Source organism: Pteropus medius, unplaced genomic scaffold, assembly GCF_902729225.1.
Source record: "Pteropus medius unplaced genomic scaffold, Ma_sr-lr_union100, whole genome shotgun sequence".
In the NCBI taxonomy this organism is placed as follows: Eukaryota; Metazoa; Chordata; class Mammalia; order Chiroptera; family Pteropodidae; genus Pteropus; species Pteropus medius.
The window spans coordinates 3,173,446-3,187,884 of NW_024350325.1; the positions used below are offsets into that span (position 1 = coordinate 3,173,446).

General features: G+C 32.2%; 1 protein-coding gene across 4 annotated transcripts in view; it reads right to left on the reverse strand.

The window, feature by feature from the left end:
* The window catches only part of MICU3 (mitochondrial calcium uptake 3), a 76,766-nt gene that overhangs the window by 12,704 nt on the left and 49,623 nt on the right, over window positions 1–14,439 (reverse strand). For all 4 annotated transcript variants that reach the window (XM_039839318.1, XM_039839317.1, XM_039839319.1 and 1 more), the window contains 3 exons: window positions 11,775–11,870; window positions 5,618–5,718; window positions 4,934–5,105 (listed from right to left, as the gene is read on the reverse strand). In XM_039839318.1, the coding sequence (XP_039695252.1) occupies window positions 4,934–5,105; window positions 5,618–5,718; window positions 11,775–11,870 (369 nt within the window). The remainder of the gene's footprint in view (window positions 1–4,933; window positions 5,106–5,617; window positions 5,719–11,774; window positions 11,871–14,439) is intronic.

Genomic DNA, 14,439 nt, shown 5'->3' on the forward strand with positions numbered 1-14,439 from the left:
ACAGAAGCACTATTCACAATAGTCAAAGGGTAGAATAAAGCTCAAATGTCCATGGCCAGATAAATGAATAAACAAATAGTGGTACATATGTACAATGGAATGTTATTAAGCCATAACAAGGAATACAGTACTGGTAAATGCTACAATGTAGATGAACCTCAAAAACATGAAATAAGATAAACATGAAAGGTCACATATTTCATGTACATAGAAATAAGTAAATCCATCAAGACAGAGCATAAGTAAATCCATCAAGACAGAGAGCACAGACTGACGGTTACCAGGGGCTGAGGGCAGATAGTATGCGGGGGAGGGAGTAAGCAGGGCAGGGAACGCTTATTAGGTACAGAGTTTACTTTGACGTAATGAAAATGTTTTGGAAATGGATAGAGATTGTCATTACACAACAATGCCACAACTAAATGCCACAGAACTGTTCAGTTTAAAATGGTTAATTCTGTTACATATATTTTACCTTAATAAAATAAAAAATAAATAACTTGAAAAATCCAAATAAATCATCAGAACACATTATCATACAAGTAAAAACCATTCAGAAAACATGATCTTATGAGCGCAGCACCTCAAGTGTATAAATTATGTTTGTTCTCAACACAAAATTCATGCTCATCTCATATATTAAGTATGACACTATTTATACTGTTCAAGTTATATAGGTAACCAATCTAAATGGCAACTGCATAACTTTTAGAAATATAAACAACTTTAAAATGTACAGTCTGGAATAAACAGAAAATTCAAACTGGAATTTACTGGCTGAATAACTTAAGGTAAGTCACTTAAATCTTTCTGAACGTCGGTTTCCTCAAAGCTTGATAATGATCATTTTATTACTTTCTTGTTAATATTTATATTTTGTGGCTATTCTGAGAAGCACTTTCCCTTCCCTCTACCACCTCTATCTACATTCTCTCCTAGAAAAGTTTACCTGGTCTCATGGCATTTAAAATTTTTAAAAATTATTTTATATGGCAATGTATTCACCTGTTCAAAATTCCGAAGGCAAAAAAGAGTATGTAACACAAAATCTCCCTGTCTTCCACCCTTGTTCCTTAGCCATGTAGTTCCTTTTCTTGGAGGAACCAATGTTTCTAGTTCTGAGGGTCCTTCCAGAATTAGCATAGGCCATCTTTTTAAATAAGTGGTAGTATGCTATACACATTGTTGTAAATTTGGCTCCTTTTTATTTATATATCTTGGAGGTCGTACTATATTAGTACATAAAGGATTTCCTTAGTTTTTTTTTCAGCTGCACCTTTTTTTCACTTATAAATATAATTTATTTAATCAAGGACTTTCTGAAAGATATTTAGGTAGTTTTCAGTCTTTTATGATAAATAACCTTGTATATCTGCCATTTCATACAAGTGAATCTATCTGTGGGTAAAATTCACAAAAACAGTAAAGCTTTAAGCTCTACATCTTTAAATAATATCTATCAATTCACTCAACAGGGTTTCTAGGTATTATGGATATAAGAATAAATAAAAAAGATAAAAATATCAGCCTTCCTGAAGCTTACATTCTAATTGGGGGAGACAGACAAAAAACAAAAGTATATTTTATTGTTTATCCAGATTAACAATGAAAAATAAAAATAGGCAAATTACATAGTATGTTAGAAGATGATAATGCTAAGGAAATAAAAATAGATTAAGAAGGAATAGCAAATGCCAAGGGGGAGGATTGTAACTTATATAATAGGTTATTACTTATATCATAGGTTATATATTATTTATAAATAGGTGATTATTTATATATTAGATTCTCACATCATTGAGAAATAATATAGTAAGCCATGTGGCTATCTAAGAGAAGAGTATTCTGGGCAGTGAAAAGAACATATACAAAGAAGCCCTGAAATATAAGATTGCCTGGTATTGGGAAACAGTAAAGTGGCTGTGTGCCTGGAACAGAGTGAACAAGTGGAGAACGACAGGAAATGAAGTCAAAGGTAATGAGGGAACAATTTCTACAGGCCTTTTCGTAAAAATTTTGGCTTTTACTTTGAGAAAAATAAAGAGTTACTGTAAAATCTGAATCATGATATAAAGCATTTCCTTAAATGCTAAACAGAGAGCAGACTGTAGAGAGGTAAAGCTGAAAGCAGAGAGATGATTTAGGAGGCAACTACAATAATCCAGGCAAGAGAGAATGGTGACTTGGGTGGCAGCAATGGAGATGGTAAGAAATGGTCAAATTCTGATAGAAGCAGTGTCAAGCGCATTTGTGGATGGAATGTAAGTAGAATGTGAAAGGAAAGAGTCTGAAAATTTTGGCTAGAACAACTAGGAAGATGGCGTTTCCACTAACTGAAACTGGGAAGATGGTATGTGGAGCAAAATTTCTTGGGATGATCAGTTTAGATTTGTAACTATTAAGCCTAAGATGTCTAATGGATACCCAAGTGGAGATGCTGAGTAGGCAGTATAATGTAAAAGTCTGAAATTCAGGGGAGAAGTTTAAGCTGGATACACAGCTTAAATACTAATGATTACCAAAAGTAGCCCTGACTGCACTAGAGTCAAATATCCAACTGCTTGCATAATTTCTTCACTTAGATATCTCATAGGAGTCTCAGACATCTCATAGGAGTCTCAGACTTACTTGTCCAAAATAAAACTATTGATTCTTTCCTTCAGAGTTCAGTAAATGGCATCACTCTTTCACCTTGTGGTTCAGGTTAAAACTTAAAAATTCTTGATTCCTCTTTTTCCTTCACATTGAAGTATAATCCAGCAACAAGTTCTATCAGCTCGACTTTTTAAATGATCCAATATCTGACCACTTTTCTCTACTCTGACCCTGATCCAAGCCATGCATCTTTTTCCTGTACTGCTATAACAACACCCTAATTTGCCTTTTTCTTTCAAAGCTAGTCCAACTAAAGTTTATTCTGTACCAGCCAAGATGATTTTTTTGAAACATGAATCCAATCACATTTAGCACATCACTCAGATCATATTTGAGTGTAACAGTAGACAGCAAATACTTGCTGAATAAATACTTGCTGAATGAATGAACATCACACCTATGCTCTAATGCACGGTTGGCAAACTTTGGTATTTGCTGTTTCCTCTGCTTAGAATATTCTTCGTCCAGATCTTTGCACAGGTCATTCCTGAGTCTTTCCTCAAAAGCTACCTCTTCAGAAAAGCTTTCCTTAACAGTACATCTTTCTCACTCTCCCTGACTTTTGGTTCTCTTCATAATATTTACCGTTATCTGAAAATGTCATTTATTTACTTTTTACTTGTTTACTGTATCTCTCCACTACTGATTTCCAAGAAAGAACGATATTGCTTGTTACTTGATCCACAGTGGCTAGAATAAGGCCTAGTAAACAGTAGATGTTTAATATCTGCTAGATAAATGAATGGAAATTAAAGTATTTTAGAAATATAAACTGCTATTCAAATAGTAGTAGTTGCTATTCTTTTGGAGAGAAGGGGATGAGGGGTGAAAGGAAGGGAAAGACATAAATAGGATGTGGTAGTATTATCATTCCTTGGCTTAGGGTCTTGGGTTTGAATCCTTGGGCAAGTGTCTAAGTACCTGAGAGCCTCAGCTTCCCTTTTTCTAAAAGAAAGATGTCAATATCTGGAAGATGTTCTAAAGATTGATGAGATAGTGCCAAAAAAAAAAAATTTTTTTTCAATGAGAAGCAATGGTGGTTCAGTTGCCAAATTTCTCTTTTTACTGTAATGATTTGTAGTGCTCATGATACTTCTATCAATTAGAAGTTTTCAGAGAAGCTGAATTCAACTTAAAAGAAAATTTTTTTATTTTCAAATAATTTTCGATATGGAAAACAGTTTCAAAAATAGTACAAGGAGGTCCCAAGCACTCTTCATCCTGGAATTAAACTTAAACATTACAGATTTCTATCAGTGTCCATGTGATGAAAGAATAAAAAAAGATTCTTTAAGGCCCTAAAAAATACCCTTGTAGTTTGACATAGTACAATTTCCAATTTTTATTTTTATGGAAGTGTCTATGAATTGGAAAAATTCAGTTTAACATGTAAAACAGGAAAAAGATCCCTAATTAAGAGATTTATGTAAACTAATGGCCAAATGCATCAAGTCCTGTTTTCTCATTCCTTAGAGGACATGGAGAATTGTTAGCACTGTCAATGTATCCATTTTAAACGAAGTCAAACTATTTGCAAGTTTTTCTTGGACAGATTAACTTGATCCTTGTACAAACACAAATAGAAGGCAATATATCCAAAACATCCCACGCTTGAAGGGGTACCTGTAACACCAGTTCTATTTGGTTGCAATGATGCATTCAAATACCACTAGATAATGCACAACTGCTAAGAATTGCTGACAAAACACTCACTACTAAACAAATAGACAATCAGTTGTCCCAGGTTCTTAACCATTCATGTCATCCAAACTCTGAAAAAAACCTCACTTTGCTGATAAGATTACTCGCTCTTCAATGACCTTTTATTACTCATAAGATTACTTATTGCTGATAAGATTACTCATCTTCAAATGACCTTTTTATTAAGGGTATTATAGAAATGAATTGTGTGACTGAAATGATATCAATAAAAACTGCTTCATAAGAGGAGATGTTTATGTAGCAGTCAAAGCATATAGCTCAGCAGAATTCTCTTGGAAAACGACATTTATAATTTGAATAAAATAATTGCTAACAACCTTAGAGTTTTTAAAATATCTAAGAAAAATATGGATTTCTACCTAGGATTTTAAATTAATCAATTTTTAAAATTTAGCCAGAGCATTTAGGACACACAGGAAAAAAGAATAAAATATATCCAAAGTATCTATTAATTTAAAGAGGAGTAAAAGAACTACCAAAATGAACTCTCTATTTTATAGACCTATATAATTACAAGATAACCTATGTAACAAAATAAATATGGAGGATTAGATACCTTTTCTTCGGATATACTGTAACGCACATTTTCCAAAAATACTGATGTATTTTCTACATTTGTATATCGTAGAAGAATATGAGCGAAATCTTCTTCACTGATAGTATTCATCCCATTAGAGTAGGAAAGGAATTCTATTTCTAGAACTTCTGTTTGGAGGTTATCCATGAATCTATGACAAAAATAAAGAATAAATAAGATTAACGAAGAGTGATGGTAACAGATGGTTCTTAGCCTCTCAGGGCTTTGGCTTCCTCATCTCTTAAATGGGGATAACAAAAATACCGTGCAGAGTAGTTAAGACACTTAAAGGAATTAGTGTGCAGTGTCTACTGTTTACTATAATAAACACTACACACATGCTTATTGTTATTATTATTATTATTATATTATTATTACTACTACTCTGGCTTAGAGACTAAATAATTGGTAATATCTTCTGAATATACAGAAAATAACAATCCAGATAACCATTTTTTAATGATTCAGTAACTTCTTGTTATATTTATCAGTATAACCACTGGTATACAGATACTGATGAAAGTGAATATTTGCTATACATAGTACCTTCAGTTAAGATGAAAGCAGCATAGAGGTATCACTGTACTAGATAATTCTAATTCTAAAGACTTTTATGACTTTAGCATGTTAACACTTTCAATACAAATAAAAAAGTAAGCTCACCTATAAAAATCTTCAAAGTTGAGCTCAGCTTTTCCCTTTTTTCCAAAAAAATGTACAAGGAGTGTAGTATCTGTTACTAAACTTGTAATGTCATCAGCACGCTTAAAAAAATCACGATTTAAAGGTTAGCTGCAATAAAACAGAATAGGGATACCTAATATCCCTCAAAGAATTTTATCTACACATAAATATCAAAAACATAAATATATTAACATTAGGATGAAAAGCATAAGCCTGTATTAATAAATGCCAGAGAAAATAGAAATATGAATAAGATCTATATCCTCAAAACATTTTAAAGATCCGATTATATTTTAGAAAGTTTTCAACCTCAAATTATGCTTATAGAATACCGATATTTTAAATTATAGTTGAACTCCTTTAGTAATCACGTAAATAGTTTATTTTCATTTAAGTAATTTATAGTATGGATTTTCTTAATCACCCTGAAAAATCCATTCTTTTAGGATATTCAAAACAGGTAAATTCTTCACATGTATTGACTATATGAGGCTGACAAAAAATGGTCTCAAGCTTCACAAAATAACTTCCTTTAACCATAATACTTTTCTATGGTAGTCCATATTATGATACTTTAAATAGAAGACACTATATTTTGAGGAAAAAAACTATAGTAATATAACTTTGGAATTTCTATCTATAATTCTTTCAAATTCTTATGTTATTTTTTGAATAGATAAGAAATTACAGAGGGTTTTCCTTACCCATTTCACTTAATAAACCTAGTTCCAACAAGTATATTCTTAAAATAGCTCATTGATAGTCCCTTTAAAGTTCAATGGCCTATGGAAAATCTTCCTCTTTTCCTTTTATGTAGCTTTATGGGGTTTTCTTTTCTTTTCCCTCCTCCCTTACCTTGTGTTCTCTACCCTTCCTTCTTCAGCTGTCTATTAACTCATACCTATCTTTTAACTCAGGTACAATAAAATTTACATGATCGTAACTTATTAAAGAGGTTAAATAATCACTACCATTTTCTCTATTTAAAAAATAGGTGTAAATGTCCATCTTAAAGGTACATATTTGAAATGTATAACTTCTTGGGCAGAATGCTTATGTTAAGTACTCCATAGAAAACATAAGAAAGTATATACTTCTCTACAAAGAATCAGTTGTCTTACTCCTGTTCTATACACTAAATTTTGGTAATCCTTTGATTTCTCAGAGTCTTCTTCCCATTCTTTCATGACCTATTTCGTCCTTCATAACATTTACAGGATCTTTATTTCATTTCTCCTTAAACCAAATATTATTCTCTTCTAATGACTAGCATGAAATTATCCAGACTACATCTTCTGATTAGTCTTTTTCCCTCCAACATGCCCTCTTTTAATCCATGACACTTTTTGTAAAGTCATTTCTCTGCTACACTGATTACTCATGTCTCCCTGAAAAACTCCAACATGTAGGGTATCTTCTACTTTAAATTATCTAAAATTGTTGAAATTCTTAGTAGTCATCTAAATAATCTATATTTAAGTAATTTAATTTGGAGTTTTCTAAATAACCTCTAACATATAACCTCCTTATATCTGGTTTAGAATAGCTCCACTATTTCTCAGTTTAGTCTGCTGACAAGTTCCAAGTATTCTCAGGAGCTGGAATAACCAAGAAGTTCCCTGTAATATAACCAACTTCTTTGAAGATCTGATTGCTAGGGGGAAAATAACAGGCAGGAAGCCAGGTGTCACATACTATCTTTTAAATACACCCTTGAACAAGCCTATTACGGAGGTTGAGGAGTATTAGTGGTGCCAGCCTTTCAGGGCTCCATATATTACAGTACACCAGTGTAATTTTGAGTAGTGCTCAAAAGGCACTACTACCTTTGCCAGCAACTTTAGGTTGAGGAGGCAGACTGCTGTAATGGAAATAGGACAGGATTTAAAATCAGAAGACCTGGGTTCGCTGACTCTTTTGTCCTTCAGCTACCTTACCTGTAAAACGGGGATAACCTTATCTATAATAACAATTTTGAGGAAAAAATTAGAATATGAGTGCAAATGAAGTATGCAAATGTTCTCGTTGGTAGTCATAAGATGCTTCGAAAAAAACATAAGACCTTTGGGGAGTAAGATCTCTCATTTTAATTATAGACTTTTTTTTTCGTGAATGTAAACGATCAAGTCTAATCAGTTTATTATCCATGATTAAACAGCTTATACTAGTAGAGGAACAAAACATTTGAGAAGGCATGCCCAGATGGAGCATAAGAGTAGAGGCTCTAGCCAATAAGAAGTCAGCATGAAGAACTGGGTTATCCATCTGGATGCTAGAGGAATGGAATGTGGGAGAGAGACAAAATAGGTAAAAGGAGGTGGTAAAAGAAAGATGGTGTTTTAGAAAAAGTTGCTTACTTCACAGATTAGTGGTAGTGTGGTGAGCAAATAAGATGATGAGCTCCAGAGTCAGATTTCTGGCTTTGAATTCTGACTTTTTTTCGTTATCAGTTAAGTGACCTTGGGGAAGTTAATTTTTCTGAGGATATTATTGTCCTCAGTAATAACAGTACCTACTCTAAAGAGTTGTGTGAGCTATTAGGTAATACATCTGTAAATCACTTAGCACTATAACTAGCAAGTTGTAAACACCCAATACATGTTACGTATTATTATTTTTGCCAAATTGATATATTTCCAGAAGCTGAAAAAGGACCAGACAAGATAGAAAAGATAATAATGTTGAAGCTTAATGCAAAAAAATGTTTTCACGTGGCACACACTTTTACTTCATTTTTATTACTGAAACTACACATATATGTTAAATAGATGTGAAAAAAATGCCTTAAAATGAGAAGTTACAAGAACACCAAAAGTTAGTGAACTCAGGTAACACAATTATGAAATGTTTTCTCTAGTGTCGTGATGTCCTTTACCTCAAGATATAATACACGGAAATAAGATGGCTTTGTTTTACACAGGTTTTAAATAATGACCTCATTCAGCTAGTTTTTCTCATGCCTTGAGCAGAGCAGATCTTCATTTACAGTCTTTCATCATCAAAATCTTATTAGACTTAGGTTCACTTATCCAGATAATCCAGACTCACAGAGGCATAAGTAACAGTTTGACATTAGAGGGGAAAAAATTAGAAAATGAAAATGGTGAAGACTTTTCCCCTCCAGTGAAACGGAGCACTGTCGGGAGTCATTGAAAACTACACCACTGTCCTGGGTACCCTAACAGTGTTATATAACTTAAATCACAGCAGGGTTGAGACAAAAAAAGAGCCTTTATCCCTTTTGATTCTTGTGCTCATTGTTAAAATAAAATGAATTCAGGTGTTTTAATAACAAAGCGTGAAAAAGCACAAAAGAACCTCACAGGTCATTTACATGAAAGGCCATTATCTAACTTTGTTTTGATTAAAATTTACTTTAAATAGTTTCATTAGAAATAAAATAAACTAGTAAATTTGCATGAAATAAAAATATGTCAAACTATTAAAGAATTTTAAGGATAGTCTCAACACATTTTTATTGATTACAATGTGATAATTTTATCAAGCTCTATTCAAGGACTAGAAGAAATCTTCAAACTCTTGATTTTTAGTGAAAGTTCTGAATAATCCTTTGAAACTAAGGCCAAGTAAAGTTTAAAGCAAATAAAAAAAACTTTAATTTTATCTATAAAACTCAAAACAGTTTTTATAATTCTGGAACTCATAGGCTATATTCAACAGTTGTATAGGAGGCTTATATTTTACTATTATCTATTATTATCTATTATTTTGGTTAGAAAGTGGTGTCAGTTATAGCATATTCAAATTTTCATTATAACATAGTTTTAGTATAATTGAAAAAATTTATTGTTAGAAAAAGCCTTAGAGTAAGAATATGAGAGGCTATGTGCCCTACACATGGTGAAAACACAATGCAATATACAGATGATATATTATAGAACTGTACATTTGAAACCTATATATATAATTTTATTGACCAATGTCACCTCAATAAATTTAATTTAAAAAAAAGAATATGAGAGGCTAATCTCAAATTTACCTACAATATTTACAGAGAAATGCTTTATCTCAATATTTACATTTTAAATATATAAGAAACAAAGAGATATAAATACAAATAGACTTCTATGCTTTCTTTTCGAACCAGCCTAAATCCTGAAATACTGATACTCTAAACAATGTTACACTGGCATCAGTAGTAACTTATAAGGAATTAGAATGAGTTGTAACTTAACTACAGTTAATTTTCAATTATCCTCTCTAATGTAGGAGAGTAATAACACAGATAATTTCCAAATAATTATTTTACTCTGGAATACAATATAAGTTTGTCTTCTTATCTTTTCTATCTTTTCCTCTCCATGAGATTTATTTTCATGATATTTGAGTCAATTCATTAATTAATTTAGCAGCTTATGATTATAGTGTGGATTGACTACAGCCAATGGTATGCTAGTAAACTGGCTCTCCAAGGGGGAGAAAAGCCTGATTTGTAGTACTTGCCAATTTCTATGGTATTAATACTTCAAGGTACCAATGGGATGTCACAGAATGATGAGTTTGGAAGAGATGTACAGAATTAATTAGCTCTGGGAAGCCATAAAAGCCACCTCTGGTAAGAGTGTTAAACATATTCAAAAGATCTTATAATCATATCATATAATCTTTGAGTGTATGTGAGAGCTGACTGGTCTTCTGATATTAAAGCTCCCAAGATTTAAATTAAATTCAATACCTAATGAGCAGGTTGTGTCTAACTGTGAGAATCTGTAGCAGAGTTAAATGAGATTAAAGATAGGTTAGAGGCTGAGAAGTGGAAAGTTTAGTATGGGGAGAGACAACAGTGACGTGACTTAATTTGAAGCTAGGCCACTGTGGCTTGTAGGGCCTCTAAGAGTTAGTGTCCCCAGCTGCTCTTACTTTGTGCCTAAATAATCACAGAATTAAGCATTTCTAATGTGTGCGTGCATAAATTAGTACAGAATTAGGCACTTCTAAAATATCTGTAAATGGAACATCTATTACCGTAACTTTATGCCTACAAATAGTTCAAATTTAAAAGGTAATTTTAAATGGTTAATTACTCATCTTAATTACATCATATTTATATATCAAAGCCAGATTAGAGATAGGGAAAATGCTTTATATTTTGGGGGGATCTTAAAATTGAGCGCAAAGTCAAAATTAACATTTCCAAGTGTTTGCCTAATCTAGAGGTATCAATTGAGTCACACTGTATGTAGAGATAACAGACATTACATCTGATTCCAGTTTACTTCTCTAGATATTCTTAGGTATAATTTTTAAAAATCAAACTTTAGAAAAAGAAATGAGAAGCCAACTTTACAGAGAAAAAGATAATGAAAATATAACAGTATTTACTGAAAAGTCATTTGCGGTAAGATTGATAGCCATCTCTAATAAAGTTCTTAAAATTCTTAATAGGAAACATAAAATAGTGTTTAATCTACAAGACATAGCCCATCTTCTAAAATGACAAATCACTAATCAGAGTGGGATGGTGGGAGCAGTCTGTCTATCTCAGTGCAGCAATAAGGTGCATGTCTCCATAAAATTCAAAAACAATAACAAATGGTTGAACTGCTTTTTTATTTTCCATGCACCAGCAATCCTAATCAATGTCAAGGTAAAACTTCCTCCCTTCCTGAGTGACTGCACCTACCACAACTGTTACACACCTTGCTCTTGGTAAACTACTCACTATTAATATTAGGAAATTTAATTGTTTAAATCTACCATTACTCTAAAGCACTGGCTATCTTTTACCAAGTTAAAAGTTTTACACTTCATATAACATTGCAAATTGTAAAGTTAAGAGATTCAGTGAAATTGTATACTAAAATACCATTTTCAAATTTTATAAAAGTGATCTTTAAGTAAAAAATAACAATATTTCCTTTTTATTGCATTGGAAAGTCATGTTTTCTATAAGCAAGTTGATTTAAAATAGACTATTATAGGTGATCTTGCAGCCCCTGCCAGCAGAGCTGACATATTCAATATACCATTTATATATAGAAATTATTGCTTTCCTGGATAAAAGAAAAAATATAAAATATATTTTTAGTTTCATCATTATGACTCTAAAATGAAATGAGTACTAGATCAACAAAATGGCAAATAATACAATGACCAGGTTGAGGTTTAATTATACCTCTGCGAGGTCTGAAAAGAGTGCTTGGCTTGTATTACGTCTCAGTGTATCCCAATAGCTTCTGGAGACAAGTTCTTCAGCATCTGTTTTTAGTACCTGTAGAAGTTTTAAGAAGCACAACTGAAATCCAAAGAATAGTCACAAAGAATGATAACTTATACACTTTAAATCTCTTCAAGCCAACCTTGAAAAGAAAACACATTAGCTTACCTTTTTTGTTTTCTGCTGCACACAACAGTATTACATTACACTGCTGGTAAACCCAGGGTATTTTCAAAGGTGTAATGGTATATAACCACTATTTCTAAGTACAATGTGGCTTTGTCAAAAAGAATCACCCCTCCCCCATGTCCTTCTACTGAAACATGCGTAACTTCTATGAAAGTGTGAAATAAAAATTTTATTCACACCTTAAGTGAAGTAAATTCATTGGTAGAAGATTTTGGTAATTTTGCAGCAACCTATAAAAAACATGCTTAATTTAAAAATGAATTATTGTTGGCTAGCATATATTTTGTTAGTGCATCAAAGACTCAAAATAATTATATCTACACTTTAGAGAAAGAAAACTTAAATTAATCCAAAACTTGTCAAAAAGAAATATGGCAGTTAACGTCAAACAACTCAAAGCTACTCAGGGATATGATATGAGTGTCCATTGTGAAGAGATAAGGTACTTTCTAATCTATTACAAGGACAGAATACTAGCTTCTACTTCAGACTAGTACTGGCTAGTCTGAAGAAGGTGACATTCAGATTAAGAACTGTAGTGTAATCTAGATATGAAAACATAGAAGTACAGGCTTAAGAGTTTATAAAGAGAGTCTATAAACGTAAAAGTTTATAGAGACTTGGGTCTCTATAAACAAAAATAATTAAATGCAATTTCTGTCAGGATCTATCAGGCAAGATTTCACGGGTTCTCAGGCTTGGTGTTCTTTTGGTTAATGTGAGAAGAAAATGCTGCACTTTTTTTTTTAGGAATAAGTGACTGATGATGAGAAAACTTTTATTTGTGTGTGGGTGTTAATTTTTAAAAGCCTAATGCCACTAATAAAATTATAATGCATATGAGAATTATTTCAAAGATCTAAGTTTTAAATCATTATTATTAACTATAAAACACTGCCCACTGCTCATATTTTAATAAAAGTTTTAAAATGTTAATAATATAGTATTATTTAGCAGAAATCACTTATATAACTCAGATATATTTCTTATTATAACTGAGTCACTCACCACCACCTTTGATAACTAAACAAGCTTTAACTAAGCAGTTACATGCTAAGTAAAATGAGCTGAATATAGAACTAACACGGTTCTTTTTCTTTTACATAGGTATGGTAGAACCTCAATAAATGGTAGCTAGATTAAATACTTGTTTGACAAATATTATCTCAATATTTTGAATGTGGATATATTTTTAAATTGTAACTTAGAAGGTAGTATATGATAAACAAAGGAATTATTAAACCTATCGAACTAGAAAATAAGGTGTATTACACTACTGTTAGGAGGGTTAACAGAAACTATTTGCTTTGTAAAGCCATACCTTTTCCTTACTTCCAAACACTGTCCCTCCCTTCCTCCCTCCCTATCTCTCTCACTCACTCACACACACACACTCACACTCACACTCACACACACACTGATGACACTGGAAAAATATTTACAACATAACTAAAGAAGAAAGGACAGAAATAAGAGGGAAAGTAAAGACAAAACAAAGAGGAAATAAAGAAGTCAGAGAAAAAGAAGACTAATTTAGAGGTGGGAATGTGTCACTGTGATAAGCAGAACAATGGCTCCCTAAAGTTGTTCATATCCAGACTGGCAAATACCCTAGATACAGTTAGGATCTGAGAAAGGTTATACTCAGAGAATAGGAAAACAAGGAAAAAAAAATAGCAGCATATATAATCAAACAGCAAACTGACTTTACTATTAGTAATATTTAAAAACAAATAAAGAAAAATAAAAACAAAAAGAGAAGAAGAAAACTCTATCTTGATAATTGATGCCACTATGACAACTGTGGCCTGAAATACGATAATCTGTAATACGAGAATTGTAATTTAAAGTTTCATGGAACTTCAGTTCCCCCCAGTGTATCATAGAAACACATACACACACACACACACACACACACACACACACACGCGCGCGCGCGCGCGCACACACACGCACCCCTCTTCTGGAGAAAAACACATCCTTAACCTGGTCCTTAAAAATCCCCACAGATACACTCCAACAAACTATATGCTCACAATATAAATTACTAAGCACAAAAGAACATAAGTTACCATAAGTGAGAATCAGCAGAAACAATAAACAGAGCCAGACATGCAGACTTCAGATATTAAGTTTGAAGAATATGAAACTGTATTTGGAAGGATTGTTTAGGAAAAATAGACTACCAATAATTATTAGGCTGATTAGAGAAAGAATCAAATAAAGCTTCTAGAAATGAAAAATGGAACCACTAAAATTTAATATCATATTATACATAGCTAGAGAAAAAATTAGTGAATTGGAAGATAATATGAATAAATTATATAGAATACAATGTGAAAAGATAAAAAATATGGCTAATTATTAAAGATAAGTTTAGAGACATAGAATAGAGCATGAAAATCTATGAAAGCTCCAGAAAGTAATAATAGAG